At 45.4% G+C, this 17,943-nt stretch overlaps 2 protein-coding genes, 1 long non-coding RNA gene and 1 pseudogene across 4 annotated transcripts in view; 2 read left to right on the forward strand and 2 right to left on the reverse strand.

Moving 5' to 3' along the window:
* LOC148395923 (uncharacterized) overlaps nucleotides 1-15,009 on the reverse strand; it is a 40,374-nt gene extending 25,365 nt beyond the window's left edge. For both annotated transcript variants that reach the window (XM_088378608.1, XM_088378609.1), the window contains exons 1-4: nucleotides 12,453-15,009; nucleotides 9,967-12,141; nucleotides 9,620-9,681; nucleotides 9,095-9,535 (exon numbers count right to left, since the gene is read on the reverse strand). The gene's annotated coding sequence lies outside the window, so the exon portion shown is untranslated. The remainder of the gene's footprint in view (nucleotides 1-9,094; nucleotides 9,536-9,619; nucleotides 9,682-9,966; nucleotides 12,142-12,452) is intronic.
* LOC148395924 (uncharacterized) lies at nucleotides 774-3,667 on the forward strand. Its single transcript, XR_015859051.1, has 3 exons — nucleotides 774-1,910; nucleotides 1,976-2,185; nucleotides 3,070-3,667. It is a non-coding gene; the product is annotated as an uncharacterized LOC148395924 (long non-coding RNA).
* Nucleotides 5,669-8,794, forward strand: LOC148395925 (uncharacterized; annotated as a pseudogene).
* Nucleotides 15,010-15,036: 27 nt separating the features above from the next.
* slc10a3 (solute carrier family 10 member 3) lies at nucleotides 15,037-16,987 on the reverse strand. The gene has a single exon (XM_088378610.1). It carries the CDS (start codon nucleotides 16,789-16,791, stop codon nucleotides 15,385-15,387), a length of 1,407 nt encoding a protein of 468 aa, XP_088234736.1. The 5' UTR covers nucleotides 16,792-16,987; the 3' UTR covers nucleotides 15,037-15,384.
* Nucleotides 16,988-17,943: the final 956 nt, after the last annotated feature.

Consider the following 17,943-nt stretch of genomic DNA (forward strand, 5'->3'; position numbering starts at 1 on the left):
TCGTCACTTTTCACACCATGTATAATGATCACAATGGACACGGACGTGTTGCTTCTAGCTTTGTTTACTTCCAATTCTCGTGCGCATATTACATGCAATGCATTATGGGAATAGTAGTCCCAACGACTTCTACATTTCGGACCTGGTTGTTACATGGATGGGAGACTGTCAGGGATAACCTGGTGCTGAAAACTCATATTATTGTTTTTGCACGTCAATTGTGAAAGGAAACTCTTACAACAGCCGTCAAATACCGTCGCTGCTAGGCATGGGTTCTCAGGGGCGATTGTATCTATCACTCCCTCCGGATAGACTACACTATAGTTCTTGCTACAGCAGACGTTTATTATTCATTCGTCTCCGTCAAACTATAAACAGACATAGAGATATAGAACATATTTACAGGATATTATTCACAAAAAGTAATAAAGGAACAATAAACATACAATAAACATAAAACGTACAATAAACCACACATAAACTTAAGTACGAACAATACGGCTAGCAAAAATGCCGTACCTCGATGGCTGCACAATATCAAAGTGAATGAGTCCAAATCTTCACAGACACTTCTGGAACGTAAACATTTTATCTTCTTCAATGACCAATAAGCACTTCTTCTCTGAACAATTTCACTTGGATTATGTTGATAACATAACCGTTAGTATTGTAGTAGAATTATTGCAGTAGCCTAGATTGTTTGATGTCTTGGCAATTTCAGCTGCACTTGACAGCAGGTACATCACTGTACAGAAAGTGCCACATCCAAACAAGTCCCCAGTGCAACAAATTAAGTAAACATAATAATGTCCAATGTGCAATGAATTACAATTAGGAAAATAAATTCTGAACATAAAATATGCATACAAATTATCAGAAAATCAACTTGGCAAATTTAGCTTGACGAATAATAAAACAAACAAATTGACGGAGTTCAACTCAAATTTTGGAATATTTTCTAAGTTTCAGCGACGGCGCTGTTAGGGTTGACAAATTATCTTGATCGTGTGATTATGTTGGAATGTAGACTAGAATTATTAACTTTGTTTAAAGCTTTTACCTTTCCTTGACTCTGAAAAGTTTAACCATTCAGTTGTCGAAACTTTCCAAAGGCCACTTCCACATACTTCCAATACAGAAACACAATTTACAGACAAAAAGAAGGATTCCCCATGGGAGACCGACTGTCTGCCATCATGTGCAGCTTTTTCATGGAGGACTTGGAACAAAAAGCACTCTCAACAGCCCCGGACATTTCCAAACCCACATTATGGAAACGCTACGTAGATGACATTCTGGAAAAAGTAAAAACAGGACATACACGACACCTCACAGACCATCGCAACACCACAGACACCACCGGCAATATCAAATTCACTCACGAAGAGGAAACAGATCGATCCATAGCCTTTCTAGACAACAACGGAGATATCAAAATAAAAGTACACAGAAAACCCCCACGCACCGACCAATACCTCCTCTGGACATCTGAACACCCCACTATACATAAATTGTCTGTAGTCAGAACATTACATTGGAGGTGCTGACCCTCATCCCGACCACTTCACACTCGGCTGCGAACCGCTCCAGTGAGAGCTGGAGATCACGGCTTGAAGAAGCCAACAGCACCACGTTGTCTGCAAAAAGCAGAGACGCAATGCTGAGGTCCCCAAACCGGACACACTCAACGCCTCCGTTGCGCCTAGAGATTCTGTCCATAAAGGTTATGAACAGATTGTACTAAGTTCGTCTTGTTTTTCCTTTTTTTAATCACTTCACTGGTTTCTTTTATATCAAACAAATTGTTTCTTCCGCCTTCATCAGAGTGTCACAGATGTGATAGTGACGCGTCTTTATCAGCTGATGGATGAAGGCGAGCTCACCTGTCAGATTTGACAGGTGAGTCACAGGTGAGTCACGCCCTCCTCGAATTTCACCTCCTCGAAAAGCTGATGAAAAAACGAGCCCGCTACAGGAACCACCTGAGGTTCAATCTACACTGCCGAGACGAAGAGGTAACGCCGGCCAGCCTGACAATCAAGAACCCAATCCCGACCAGGAATGTGGAAAGGATTATCAGAAGAGTGCAGATGACTCTGGTCAAAGAACGGATACGCTGCACAACCAACAAACTCAACAACATCAACGATGAACTACAGCGGCTGACGGAACAATTCAAACACCGGTATGCCCTGGACAATAACACAGAAACAACACTACACGGACATTTAGATAATATACACAAACAGGAATTCGCTGCCACAAAAAATCGACACATGGGGAAATTGGACAGACTCATTGCACAAAAGAAGGCACAATCGGACCACACACATATCAACGATAAATGGATTCACAATATGTCACGCCACAAACTCACCCAGGCAGAACGCAGCATACTAGCAAAAGGACTCAACTACGCAATCACACCCAAAAACATAACCGTCGATGATTTCATTTTAGCCACGGAGTTAGCATGCGAAAAAATACATAACCCAGGACAAAAAGCAGCACTACGCAATGAAGTTGCAGATATTTTAAAAACGGCTAAATCACCACCCAGTAACATTATAAAACAGGAAGTAAACGCAATGATCACACTAGCAAAAAATAAAGACATTACAATCCTCCCAGCGGACAAAGGTAGAACAACAGTAATTATGGACACAGACACTTACGAAGAATCAATGCAACAGTTACTACAGGATGACACTTACGAAGTAGTACAAAAAGACCCAACAGAAGACAAGAAAAACAAACTCAAAGCATTACTCAAACCACTACTCATTGAAAATAAAATAAACAAACAGGCATACAATCACTTAATACCCACAGCAAACATCATCCCCAGAATCTATGGCACACCAAAAATTCAGAAACCAGGTACACCTCTCCGCCCCATCGTAGACAGCATAGGGTCAGTCACATACAACCTTTCAAAAGCACTCACAAAAATAAATAAAACCACGACTAGGACTCACGGATCGACACTGCAAAAGAAACTCACTGGCAAAGAAAGCTCAGCGCCGCCTGTATTTCCTGCGGAAGCTCAGGCGTGCATGTGCTCCTCAGGCAGTCCTGTCTACATTCTACCGTGGCACCATTGAGAGCGTCCTCACCAGTTGCATCGCTGTCTGGGGTGGTAACTGCACTGAACAGAACTTGAAGGCCCTGCAGCGCATAGTGAATACGGCTGGTAAGATTATTGGTGCTTCGCTTCCCTCCCTGAAGGACATTTACACCTCCCATCTCGCCCGCAAGGCAACCTCGATTGCCAGAGATGTGAGTCACCCGGCTCACTCCTTGTTTGACCTTCTGCCCTCTGGGAAGAGGTACAGGAGCCTGCGCTCCCGCACCACCAGACTCGCCAACAGCTTCTTTCTCCAGGCTGTTAGGGCCCTGAACTCGCTACCCCCTTCTGCGTAGCGTGCGGCACTGTTGCGCTATTTTCGGGAATGTCTGCTGTACGCGTTTTTACGCTCCTCTTAATTAATTATTTATTTATTTATTGTTGTGTTATTTATTCATTATTTATTCAGCACGCTTTTGTTATACTTGTTTACTGTTTGTCTGTTGTGAGCCATGTCTTGTCACCGTGGGATAGGGGGGAACGAAATTTCGGTTTCTTTGTGTGTCTTTGGCATGTGGAGAAATTGACAATAAAGCTGACTTTGACTTTTGACAAAAACTCGAAACAACTCGCCACAGAAATCACACACGTAAAGGTACAGAAAGATGAAATGCTCATATCACACGACGTCATTTCACTCTTCACAAAAACACCCACACATGCCACCATACACATAGTACATGACAGACTATCAGCAGACAGGACACTTAAAAAACGCACAAACCTAACAGCACAGGACATCACCCAACTGCTCCACTTCATCGCCACCTCCACATACTTTTAATACAGAAACACAATTTACAGGCAAAAAGAGGGATTCCCCATGGGAGACCCTCTTTCTGCCATCATGTGCATTTTTTTTATGGAATATCTGGAACAAAAGGCACTCTTAACAGCTCCGGACACATACAAACCCACGCTATGGAGACGCTACGTCGATGACATTCTAGAAAAAAAACAAAAACAGGACATACACAACACCTCACAGACCATCTCAACACCATAGACACCACCGGTAACATCAAATTCACCCATGAAGAAGAAACAGACCGATCCATAGCCTTTCGAGACATCAACATACACCACACAGACAACGGAGACATAAAAATAAAAGTACACAGAAAACCCACACACACCGACCAATACCTCCTCTGGACATCAGAACATTCCACTATACATAAACTGTCAGTTGTCAGAACACTATACGAACGCACAACCATAATCACGGATCCGGAGGACATAGCACAGGAAGAACAATACATACAACATGCACTCAAAAAATGTCAGTATCCACAATGGGCAATAACTAAAGGTGCAGAACAGGTAAAAAACAAAAGATACAAAACACAGGGGAAAAGAAAGAAACAAACACGGAAACAAGAACCCAGCGGAATGGTGATTTTGCCGTATGTGAGAGGAATTACGGAACGCATCAAAAGAGCTATGAATAAATACAACATAACCACACCTATCAAACCACATACAACACTCCGTCAAATACTGGTCCACCCAAAAGACAAAGTCAACCCGGAAAACAAATGCAATTCCATATACGAAATTCCATGCAAATCATGCAATAAATCATACATCGGGGAGACAGGGAGGAACTTCATCACAAGAAAAATAGAACATAAGAAGGAGTGTGAGAAGGAGACTGCAACAAGACAAACAAGAGCAATAAAACTACAAGCAGAACAGGAACACTACAAGTCAGCCATAACCAATCACTGTAAAAGAGAAAACCACATCATGGACTGGGAAAAGGCCAGAGTCATCCGCACTGAAGAAAATAAACATCAGCGTTGGATCAGGAAGGCCATTGAGATCCGCAACCCGGGCCCGAGGACCATCAACAGGGATGAGGGAGCCTATATGCTCTCTCCAACCTGGAACAGCATTCTGGAGAGGTGAATGGACAGCAAAGGGCGTGACTCACCTGTCAAATCTGACAGGTGAGCCACGCCTTCATCCATCAGCTGATAAAGACGCGTCACTATCACATCAGTGACACTCTGATGAAGGCGGAAGAAACCGCCAAAACATGTCAGGTAATGAACCTAAAACAATTTGTTTGATATAAAAGAAACCAGTGAAGTGGTTATGAACAGAATCGGTGACAAAGGGCAGCCTTGGCGGAGTCAGACCCTCACTGGGAACGAATGCGACTTACTGCCGGAAATGCAGACCAAACTCTGACATCAGTAATACAGGGACCGAACTGCCCTTGTCAGTTGGCTCGGCACCCCGTACTCCCGAACCACCCTCCACAGAACTTCCCGAGGGACACGGTCGAACGCCTTCTCCAAGTCCACAAAACACATGTGGACTGGTTGAGCAAACTCCCATGCCCCCTCGAGGATCTTGCCGAGGGTGTAGAGCTGGTCCACTGTTCCACGGCCAGGACGAAAGCCACATTGCTCCTCTTGAATCAGAGGTTCAACCTCCCGATTGACCCTCCTCTCCAGCACCACTGAATAGACCTTACCAGGGAGGCTGAGGAGTGTGATTCCTCTGTAGTTGGAACACACCCTCCGGTCCCCCTTCTTAAAGAGGGGAACCACCACCCCAGTCTGCCAATCCAGAGGTACCGTCCCCGATGTCCACGCGATGCTGCAGAGGCGTGCCAGCCAGGACAGCTCCACAACATCCAGAGCCTTTAAAAACTCTGGGCAGATCTCATCCTCCACTGGGGCCTTGCCTCCGAGTAGTTTTTTAACTACCTCAGTGACTTCAATCCCAGAGATTGGAGAGTCCACCTCAAGCGTCTCCAGGCCCTGCTTCCACAATGGAAGGCGTGTCGGTGGAATTGAGGAGGTCTTCGAAGTATTCTCCCCACCGACTCACAACGTCCCGAGTCGCGGTCAGCAGCACGCCATCTCCACTGTAAACAGTGTTGATGATGCACTGCTTCCCCCTCCTGAGACGCCGGATGGTGGACCAGAATCTCCTCGAAGCCGTCCGGAAGTCATTCTCCATGGCCGCGCCCAACTCCTCCCACGCCCTGGTTTTTGTCTCAACAATCGCCGAAGTCACGTTCTGCTTGGCCATCCGGTACCTGTCAGCTGCCTCCGGAGTCCCACGGCCAAAACGGCCCAATAGGACTCCTTCTTCAGCTTGACGGCATCCCTTACAGCCGGTGTCCACCAGCAGGTTCGGGGATTGTCGCCACGACAGGCACCGACCACCTTATGGCCATAGCTCCGGTCGGCTGCCTCATCAACGGAGGCACGGAACACGGTCCACTCGGACTCAATGTCCCCCGCCTCCCCCGGGACATGGGAAAGGCTCTGCCGGAGGTGGGAGTTGAAGCTCTTCCTGACAGGGGATTCTGCTAGACGTTCCCAGCAGACGCTCACAGAGCGTTTGGGTCTGCCAGGTCGGACCGGCATCTTCCCCCACCATCAGAGCCAACCCACCACCAGATGGCTATCAGTTGACAGCTCCGCCCCTCTCTTCACCTGAGTGTCCAAGACATGCGGCCGCAAATCCAATGACACGACTACAAAGTCGATCATCAAACTGCGGCCTAGAGTGTCCTGGTGCCAAGTGCACACATGGACACCCTTATGTTTGAACATGGTGTTCATTATTGACAATCCGTGTCGAGCACAGAAGTCCAATAATAGAACACCGCTCGGGTTCAGATCGGGGGGGCCGTTCCTCCCAATCACGCCCTTCCAGGTCTCACTGCCATTGCCCACGTGAGCATTGAAGTCACCCAGTAGAACAATACAGTCCCCAGAAGGAGCGCTCTCCATCACTTCTTCTAAGGACCCCAAAAAGGGTGGGTACTCTGAGTTGCTGTTCGGTGCATAGGCACAAACAACAGTCAGTACCCTTTCCCCCACCCGAGGGCGGAGGGAGGCCATCCTCTCATTCACCGGGGTGAACCCCAATATGCAGGCGCCCAGCCAGGGGGCAATAAGTATGCCCACACCTGCTCGACGCCTCTCACCGTGGACAACTCCAGAGTGGAAGAGAGTCCAGCCCCTCTCGAGAGGGCTTGTACCAGAGCCCAAACTATGTGTGGAGGCAAGTCCGACTATGTCTAGTCAGAACTTTTCTGCGTCACACACCAGCTCGGGCTCCTTTACAGCCATAGAGGTGACATTCCATGTCCCAAGAGCCAGCTTCTGCAGCCGGGGATCGGACCGACCCCGCCTTTGGCCACCGCCCAGCTCGCTTTGCACCTGACCCCTTTGGCCCCTCCTACAGGTGGTGAGCCCAGGGGAAGGGGGATCTTTTCGGGCTGTGTCCAGCCGGGCCCCATGGGCGAAGGTCCGGCCACCAGGCGCTTGCACTTTTTCTCTTGAATATATTGTTATAATCATTTGTTTCAGCTGTACTGTAATTATTTTCTGTATGAAAATTACATTTGGTGTTCAAAAAGTATTTTTTCAAACTTGAGTCTTGAAAAAGAGGGCGTTGTCTTATAATCAGGGTCGTCTTATATTCGGGCCAACACGATATTCTTTCTTGTGCGGCCCGGTACCAAATGATCCACGGACTGGTATAGGTCCACGGCCCGGGAGTTGGGGATGGCTGGTTTAGTAGATATGTTACCTGGGCAGGGGAGCGGGCGGCCAGGGATCGAGTCTAAGTTTTCCTTTTGCATTTTCTATTTAATTTCTACAATCACACTCGGGCAGATGGATGGAGGGATTTCATAGATAAATAAGCCCTAGAACTTTTGTCAAAGATGAATATTTGCATCATCATCCACAGCAGAATTGTCAATGCCCCTGTCCCCTCCCCAATAAATATCTACAACGATGTCCACGCAGTTTATGATCTTTCCTGGCCCATGCCATCACAGATTACTATTTATATTGCTATTCTGAATGTATAGTTTATTCCTGACAGTCTATGTTGTCACGATAATACTTCTACTGCACTGTAATTTCCCATCTTGGAATCAGATACAGTCGGCTAAGATGCTGAAACACTTTCGGTCAGTCATTATTAATGAACTAATAATTATATTATTTTATTAGTATGCATTTTTGATTAAGTAGTTTGGGATTACCAGTCTTGTTCTAGTAAAAGTATTTCTTTGTGAAAGAAAAACGACAAGATATGTTGTAATCGTGTCTCTCATGGAATTCAATTATTATGAGAATATTTAGAAGACATACAGCCCTAGAAACAAGTCATTGAAGATAAATGAATGACTGAATGTTTAAAGCGTGCGTACGTATCACGTTTATAAATTCTTCTGTTTTATGTTTTACTCATTCAGTTGTGGTCTATATAAAGTGGAACAGCGATATTTTTGTTTGAATTCCTCGTTCTGATAGCATCACAGGTCCCTCTTTTATACTTGTTCTGAGGTGCCGTTCAGAGCAAGTCATTTTGGTGCTGTCTCTTCAAACGCAAATGAGATACTTCACACCTCACTCCATCCAGGCCGCAAATGTATGCTGTTTTTGGAAGTTGCCTAGGGTGACAAATACCCTTGGTAGGAGGAGGGTCCTGGGACTCCTCCAGGATGCAAACAAAATGTTCAAAAAATGATGTCTTTCTTTTTTTCGTCAAATCACTTTCCTTGTTGATGACGTCATGTCTTTGGCTGTTCTGGCTGTTCAGCTCCGTCTACCTCCAGCACCTCCTGTCCGCTGTCCCTCTCTGATCTCCTATCTGCTGCAAGGGATCAATCTAGGGACCTAACCACATACACCTGTCAGAGCAGTGAGGTCTTCTGGGAAGTGCAGTGTATGCAGCGACCATCTTGTCAGGGATGTGGCAGCTCTCTACCACCTGCCCTCTTGTAATCCCATAATTCAGTGGTCTCCAACCTTTTTTGCGCCACGGACCGGTTACGTGTCAGAAATATTTTCACGGACCGCCCTTTATATAAATAAATAATACAATTATATAAATAAATAATGCATTTATAATGAATACGATGAAATAAAATGATACGACTGGCATAAAAACAAGTATAAATCACATTATAGTAATACTCACCATTATGTTGAATTAGTGGGAGCACTGAGCTTGTTTCTCAGAAACGAGCCGGTCCCATCGAGGCGTAATCGGAGACAATGACACGCGAAGTGGTTAAGATTTGTCTTTTAATGCAGGATGCTTGGTCTCCACGGGCCGAAGCAGTTTTAAAGGCTTCATTGCCTCGTTAGCTAGCCTGTCGCCGCCACATATGCAGAGTGGGCTTGGCTCGTCAGAGTCACCTGTGGCGATAAATCCATATTTTAAGTAGGACTCCAGAAATTAATTTTTAAATGTAGCTTTCCTTTTCTTAGAAGTCGTAGCTTCTTCTTCGTCCGTCTCTTCATTGGGCTTTTTTCCCTTTCCGAAGAAGCTTTCCAAACATTTCTGTTTCTTGCTCATTTTTGCTTGCTTCGCGGGCTCGACTGGCGTGACGTCACGTCTCTGGGATGAGCGTCTTGACTCGAATTAACACAGATGCACCGACGGATGTTATTGAGAGAGAAATGCCAATTTTTAAAAATATTTTTCAAAATAAATTTTTACTCATTTTTGCTAGCTTTGCGGGCTCGACTGGGGAAACATCTCACCGGGACGAGCGTCTTGACCTGAATGAATTGATCGTCGATAAAAAAAAAAAAGAAAATGTTTTTTTTTTCTGTGCGGTTTGGCGGCCCGGTACCAAGTGACCCACGGACCGGTATCGGTCCGTGGACTGGGGACCTCTGCCATAATACATTGATTGAAGGTTTGGGGAAGGCATGATAGGCTAAAACATGCAAAGCACAGAAGGGTGCATACAGTTCTAAACATTGTATGGGCACGCGCACACACACACACACACACATAGGGAATAGAACTGACTTGAGAAACTTGAAATAATGCGTACATACCTTTATGTTTGACAGCAATGCTGACATGGGTTTTTTGCAGATATTGCAAGATGGCGGCGCGCACAGACGCAGTGGCCCGGCGCTCCTGAGTTGTTGGCAGTTTTGCAAAGCAGGAAGCACGGACAAACCTACGGAGGGGCATCAAGAAGGCCAAGCACAGCTACCAAAAGCGTATAGAGACACACTTCACAAAAAATAACTCCAGAGGTATGTGGCAAGCGATTAAGGCCCTGACTAGGGACAATAACAACACCACAGCCACAGTAACATCAGATAGCACCCTCCCAGATGCACTGAACCAGTTCTTTGCCCGCTTCGACCATCACAGCAGGGAAAACCCAATCCTTGCTCCACCAGCGGATGAGGGCCGACTACAGCTCCAGCCACAACAAGTCAGAAACATACTGAGGAAAGTCGACGCAAGGAAGGCACCTGGCCCAGATGGTGTCCCGGGATGGGTACTTAAAGCCTGCGTAGACCAGCTCGCGGAGGTATTCACGACCATCTTTAACCTCTCGCTCCAGCAGGCCGTGGTTCCCAACTGTCTTAAATCTGCCATCATTGTCTCTATACCCAAGAAGAACACAGTGATCTGCCTGAATGACGATCGCCTCGGTTGCCCTTACCCCTATTATCACTAAATGCTTGAGAGACTCATCCTTCCCGCCATCAAGTCCGCCATTCCAGCCAACATCGGCCAGTACCAGTTTGCCTACCGAGCAAACAGGTCAACAAAGGGTGCAGTCATGATGGTGCTCCACACAGCCCTCACTCACCTGGATCAGAGAAACACCTGTGTGAGAATGCTATTTGTGGACTTCAGCTCAGCATTTAACATGGTCCGTCCCCAGAAGCTGGTCACAAAGCTGCACAACCTGGGCTTAGACAGTTCACTGTGTGCATGGATATGGGACTTCCTCAGCAACAGACCACAGCGCGTCAGGATGGGAGACCACTTTTCCTCCACACTCATACTGAACACTGGAACACCACAGGGGTGTGTCCTCAGCCCGCTTCTCTTCTCTCTGTTCACACATGACTGTTTCCCCATCCATCCCACAAACACCATCGTTAAGTTCGCTGATGACACCACTATTGTAGGACTGATTAAGAACAACGATGAGTCGGCCTACAGGGTGGTCAAACATTTGATCGACTGGTCCTCTTAGAACAACCTGGAACTTAACACCACCAAGACAAAAGAAATAATTGTGGATTTTAGGAAAGCCAAAAGGACTGTGCCACCCACCCTCTCTATTATAGGTGAGGAGTTTGAGAGAGTGGAGCACTTTAAGTTCCTGGGAATTCACATCTCAGCCGACTTCACCTGGTCCATCCACACCTTGAAACAGGTGAAGAAGGCACACCAGAGGCTTTACTTCCTCAGAAAGCTGAAACAGCATCAAATTCCACGCCCCCTGCTGGTTAACTTTTATAGAGCATCCATCGAGTCCATCCTGACCTACTGCTATACAATGTGGTTCACCAGCTGCACTGCAAAGGACAGGAAGGACCTGCAGCGGGTGGTGAGGACGGCAGAGAAGATAATCAGGACTACATTGCCCTCCCTTGAAGATATCTACACAGGTCGACTCAATAAAAAAGCCAAAAACATCAGTACTGATTCCACACACCCTGGTCATGCCCTGTTCTTCCCACTCCCCTCTGGTAAAAGGTACCGCTTCTTAACATCGAGAACTTCACGATTGAGCAACAGTTTTTTTCATCAGGCTGTTAAAACCGTCACTCCACCACTGCTCCTCCCATGCAAAGACTGACACAGATCCCCCCCACACACACACACACACACAGCAACAAGTGCAATATCCAGCCCCCTACCCCCTCGCCTTATGCACTTTGCACTTTGATCGCTCAAACACAGATTTGATTCTTGTTTATTATTACATTTTTGTATTGCATTTTATCTGTACTTTATACTGTTATATATATGTATGTGCATTATCTGTCATGTGGAGCTGCCAAACAAATTTTCACAGTTAACACTGCGTTAACGTGACAATAAAGGAATTCAATTCAATTCATGGTACCTGACCTTGTAAAAATCAGAAAATACAGTTTTACAAAAGGATGCAGTGAAAACTGCTGCAACACCCTGTGCACCTTCTCAAAGACTGAAGGGGGATCCTGCCCTCTTTGTAGTATTGTCTGATGAATCTGTTCAGGTCAAACACACACACAAGCACATTATTTTAATATGGTAAAAGGTTACTAGAATTTATCAAAAAACACACACTGAACACATTTTAATTTTATTTTTTTAGTGCTAATTAAGTGCACTGGGAATGTCTACCACCCTAACTTCGTTAACATGTATGTACTGTAATGACCGAGTGTATTTACAGCCGAGTTTACCACACATTGCACGATAAACATTTTAAAAATAACTTAATGCTGATGTTGACCTACTGATATGTGTGTAGGAACACATTTTAAGCACTTCATTATGTTTATGCTATATTACTTACAGCCATTAAGTTGAAGTCAACGAGCAGCCTCTTAAGTCACATTACTTCAGTCAATCAAATCAGTCGCTCACTTTTCAATCGAGTGATTACTACTAACCTCCGGGGACAGGCTGGCTGTGGAAGACTGCAATGGAGGGATTGATTCTGGTGGGCTGAACTGTTTCTGGGGAAACTCCACCCTTTTGGTTCTACAGCAAGCTGTACTTGCAAGCAGGTGCCGCACAAGCAAACACACAGCCAAATTAAAAAAAATAAAAACAACAGACACATACACGTACAGCGTGGTGATCGACAGACACACACATGCGTACAGCGTGGATCATTGATATGACAAAAACGTGGGACATTGTCTTCTGTGGCACCAAAAGGTATACAACGGTTTTATTTTTTATTTATTTGGCTGCGTGCCACCTGTGCAGCAATTTCGTGTGACCTTGTACCACTAAGTCCGTTATTTGCAGCGTTTGGCTGATTCGGACCGACTGAGTGAGGCTGAAATAGAAAAGAACTAAGAGAAAGAAGACGATGCCCATCTCTGTTACTTTGCATTGAGATGATATGCACACTTGTGAAACAACATAACTTCAATTGTTTATTCTTACTGTTTATAGTATGTTTTAAGTGTGTAGTAGATTCATGGTGTAAAGCATGGGTCACCAACCTTTCTTAATCCGAGAGCTACTTCCTGGGTACTGATTAAGGCAAAGGGCTACCAGTTTGACACACAATTCTGAAATAGCCAATTTGCTTAATTTGGCTTTTACTATGTGTTATTATTGTCATTTCCAGTTCACATGTAAGTGTGATATTAACAAGAATAGCAAAAATACAGTCAAACCTTGGTTTTTGACCACAATCCGTTCCAGAAGGCGGTTCGAGAAGCGAATTGGTCGAATTCCGAATCTGGTTTTCCCATTACAAATAATGTTTTTGTTTTTTTAAATCCGTTTCAAGACAAAAAACCCCCCGCCTTTTTTAAGCAGTTTTTCATTTGCGCATATTTGTCGGATCGCGAAACTGCAGCGCACCGCCGAACGCGCAACCGTCGCGCGTCGCCCACCGCGCAGGTCGCATTATTGTGACAGAGCCGTCGCTGAAATTTAGAAAATATTTTTAAAGTCCTAATGTACTTCCCCAAATTTAAGTGGACCTAAGTGTGCAGGGAGCTTAATTTTGTCCAATCGCGCAACTGCAGCGCACCGCCGAAGCGCAACAGTAGCGCGTCGCCGACCGCGCAACTGCCCCGCCCTGGTCGCATTATTGTCACAGAGAGGTCGCTATAATTTAGAAAATATTTCTAAAGTCCTGATGTACTTTAAAACTTTTAAGTGGACCTCAGGGCGCAGGGAGCTTAATTTGGTCCGATCGCGCAACCGCAGCGCACCGCCGAACGCGCAACCGTAGCGCGTCGCCGACCGCGCAACTGCACCGCGTTGGTCGCATTATTGTGACAGAGCCGTCGCTAAAATTTACTAGATATTTTTAAAGTCCTGATGTACTTTCCAAAATTTAAGTGGAACTCATTGCGCAGGGCTCTTAATTTGGTCCGATCGCGCAACCGCCGCACGCCGGGCGCCCACTGTAGCATTGCTTTAAGAGCGTCTTTTTGTTTTAGGATGGCTTTACTGCTTCCACTTGCTTTCTTTGGAGGCATGATTAGGGGTTAATACAATCCTCAAAGTAACGAAAATACAATAACAACGGACTCAGTCGGCATCCAGGCCGCGCGGTCGGGTTTTCTCGGGTCTTCCCGGCTCATCTCGCGAGGTTCGACCTCCGAATTTTGTTTGACAACCGAAGCAAAAATATCTCGAATTTTTTTGGTTCGAATTCCAATTATTTCGAGAACCGGGACGTTCGAAAGCCGAGGTTTGACTGTAAAATAAATAGATGCAGCTCACTGACAAGTGCCGCTATTTTGAGCTAATTTTAGAACAGTTCTGCGGGCGACTCATGCGGTCCTCACGGGCGACCTGGTGCCCGCGGGCACCGTGTTGGTGACCCCTGGTGAAAAGTTTTCAAATGATATAGCTTTTCATTTTTTTATTCCACAAAAACATTCCAGGGGTGTGTAAGACTACTCCACGCAGTTGGCATTTTTCTGCTACATCAGGGGTGTCAAATTTATTTTTGTCGCGGGCCGCATCATAGTCATAGTTTGCCTCATAGGGCCATCAAAATTGTCAACTCAAATAAATGTATGAACAAATAATTAAAAATAAAATATTGAAATCAAATCAAATATTTAAAAATAAAAATGATTTAAAAAAATGATAATACGAATTATTAACAATATCTCCATATTTCAAAAGTGAAAACAATTTGAAATTTTGGAATTAACATGAATTCGATGCAGAATTTGTCTTTGTGGCCCACCTAGAATGATATCTGGGCCCCGGGCCTTGACTTTGACATCTGTGTGCTACATCTATCATATACTAAGCCACATTTTTTAATTGCACACGCTGTAAAACTTTGTTTTGTCATGTTTTTTTTATTCATTTTGTCTCTTTATATTCAAGTGTGTGGATACATAGATCCATCAAACACAATCAATAGCAAATAATTAACCCCACCCCCCCACCCATTTTACACCATTCTCCCACAACTGGCAAAGACACATTGAACTGCTTGTAACAGGATGAAAATGAATCCAAGTTTTGTTTCAAAAAGTAATTTAGTAGAAAAATAGATTGTCTTATTTGGGTATTTCTATTTTGTGAATTGTTACACAATGTAACTCATGGTGTAATATACACAGAAATGAGACAAATATAGTTCTGGAGGTTATAAGGCCATTGGTTTTCATTAAAAATCTGAAAAGGGTGATATAAGAAAAGTCAGCCAACTGTCCTGTTCATGATGGGGAAAAAAGGAAAATGGTATAAGGTGTGGTTTTTTTCTTCCCAAGGTCACAAAATTGCATTAACAATCAGGTGTAACTTCTAGGGACAGTGGGCCCACACAACCAGTGCTGGGTGTAATAGGCCAGAACTGCGAGAAGCATCTCAGAGGTGCTCGTCAGGGCCACAATGAACGGAGCTTGTGACGCAAAGTCGGCCTCCATCCGGCGGAAGGACAGCTGCATGACAGCAAGGGCTAGCAAGCTGTTCTGGACACCCACTTCAATGCTCACTGTCTTTCTCTCCGAAGGTGCCAGTCCCACTAATTTAGCCAGAACTGACCCAACGAACAACCCGAGCAAAGGCACAGTCACGCCAACAGCCACAATCGGAGGCCTGACATTGGCCAGTATAGATGCGCCCATTTGGTAAGCCATGAAGATGCCACCAACAATAAGGACAAAGCTAAAGGGCCGTATGAGTCCTAGCAAGACACGAGTGAGGGCAGGCAGGCGTAGCTTGACCAGCATTCCAAGTGAAATGGGGATGGCAATGAAGAGGAGGGTGCCAAGAATCTTTATGAACGGCACATGCAGTGCCGCATGCACCCCCAGCAGACGTCCATACAGAGTTGATGACAGGGGCATGGCTGCCATCGCCACCACTGTTGACACCAGGGTCATGGAGATGGCAAGGGTGACGTCTCCTCCGAGCAGCAGACTGTAAAGGTATCCGCCTCCGCCACCTGGGGTGGAGCATGTGATCACTAGGCCCAATGAGAGCGCTTTGGGCAGCAAGGCCAGCCGAGACACGCTGTAAGCATACAATGGCATCACCAGGAACTGACCAATCACCCCGAGTACCAGTGGCACGGGGCTCTTCACTAGAGCCTTTAGTACCTCCACCTCCACCTTGCACCCAAAGGCACACTTGTTGATAACAATGAGGGGAAGCAAAGCAAATAGCACAGGGTTCTCTGAGAAATGGGATAGTCCTCCTGACTGGATGAGTTGTGTGGCTGGGTCATCATTCCCAGGGGCCACCACAATGCAGTAATCCGTCCTCTCCTCGATCAAAATGGGCACAGAATTCTGGTCTAGTCCCAGCAGCTGGATCTCAAGCTGGGCTCGTCCTGGAAAACCAGAGTGGATACTGATAATGTAGCTCCTTCCAGGTCCTGCATGGCCACTATCTGTCACATTCAAGATGGAGAGGACCTCTGGATCTAAGGAGCGCACCGTCACAGTCTGTTTCCAGCTCTGGTGGCCTTTCCTGCTGGCTGCTTGGCTTTGAAATTGGGTGGATATTACAATCACACCCTTGGTGTTTTCAGGGAACTCAAATTCCTGTGACGAACCATCCCCAATGGTGAGATACCTGCTGCTATCTGCCGTCAAATTGGAGAGGTTGCCGCGGTTGATGTGACTTACAGTGGCCCACGTACCGTCCGCTTCGCTGATAAAAAGGAACAAACAGAATGTAAATAGCGTCCTCATTGTATTCTTCGACAGGCGCCGCAGACACTTTTCTCCCCTGCCTTTACTCCGCGACGTCAAACACTGTCATTGCTGTCTCCGGTGTAAACAAGAGCGTTAGGGATCGACATCGCGTACATTTCTTGTTTCATTGCAGCCATTATTCCGGAACCAAAACGTCACCCCGCCCTGTCCACGGACATATATATAGAATTGACTTTACGATACACCTCGCTCGCCACCCGGAGGAGTGAAGCCACCGGCAGCCATCTTACGTTGCCAACTTGTGACGCTGCCTAATTTGATTATATTTCACCGTGATATTTTCACGTTATTTCCTGTCTCTTTGGCGAAAATCCCACCATATATGGCATACAGTTTTATTTTTACGTTTGGGAAAAGCGCTACATGTATATTTTATCTGTAAGAATTTATTATCTGTAAGAATTTAATTTTCTTCTTTAAGATATACATCTGAGCGGTACCTAAACATTCGTCCATGTTGGTTGTCAGAACCGTCGACAAAGCAATAATTCACGATATAGAGGTAATGTATTCGTCAATACAAACAAAAAAAGTCGTTTGTTTGAGAAGCTCTCATTGCTCTCCGCGGGTACCCGAGCCTGGTAACGATGGCAACGTAATACGGCTGCCGTCTGGCTTCAATCACGAGGGGCCTACAATGACGGGAAGCTTGACGCCAAAGCGTCATTTACGTGTCGAAGGCGATACAAATGTGGGAGGTCGGACTCTTCGGACTTCTACAGAGGAAATGTGCGCTTGAACACTAGGGTTGTAACCTGTGTCTTTCAAAAATACTGTAAAGTTTGACCATAGAGTCAACATTTTTGTTTGTAAGCAACGGGGCCCTTCGCTCATCTAACCAAAGTAAAAACCACCCTTATACGCTGCAATTGTATAGCTCTAATTAGTAAAAATTACACACACCGTAATGGCCCGAATATAAGACGACCCTGATTATAGGACGACCCCCTCTTTTTCAAGACTCAAGTTTGAAAAAAGACTTTTTGAACACCAAATTAAATTTTTATAATTACAGTACATCTGAACAAATGATTATAACAATATATTCGAGGGAAAAAGCCCTTTATTTTGCCTTATTCAAATCATGCAAAAACTGTATATCACATCTTAATATCTGAACATTTAAAT

Source organism: Syngnathus floridae, chromosome 6 (assembly GCF_059516105.1).
Source record: "Syngnathus floridae isolate MCC-2025c chromosome 6, RoL_Sflo_1.0, whole genome shotgun sequence".
NCBI lineage: Eukaryota > Metazoa > Chordata > Actinopteri > Syngnathiformes > Syngnathidae > Syngnathus > Syngnathus floridae.

What these genes read in the sequence shown, in the direction of transcription:
- slc10a3 (XM_088378610.1), bottom strand. Translation starts at nt 16,791, where the DNA reads ATGAGGACGCTATTTACATTCTGTTTGTTCCTTTTTATCAGCGAAGCG.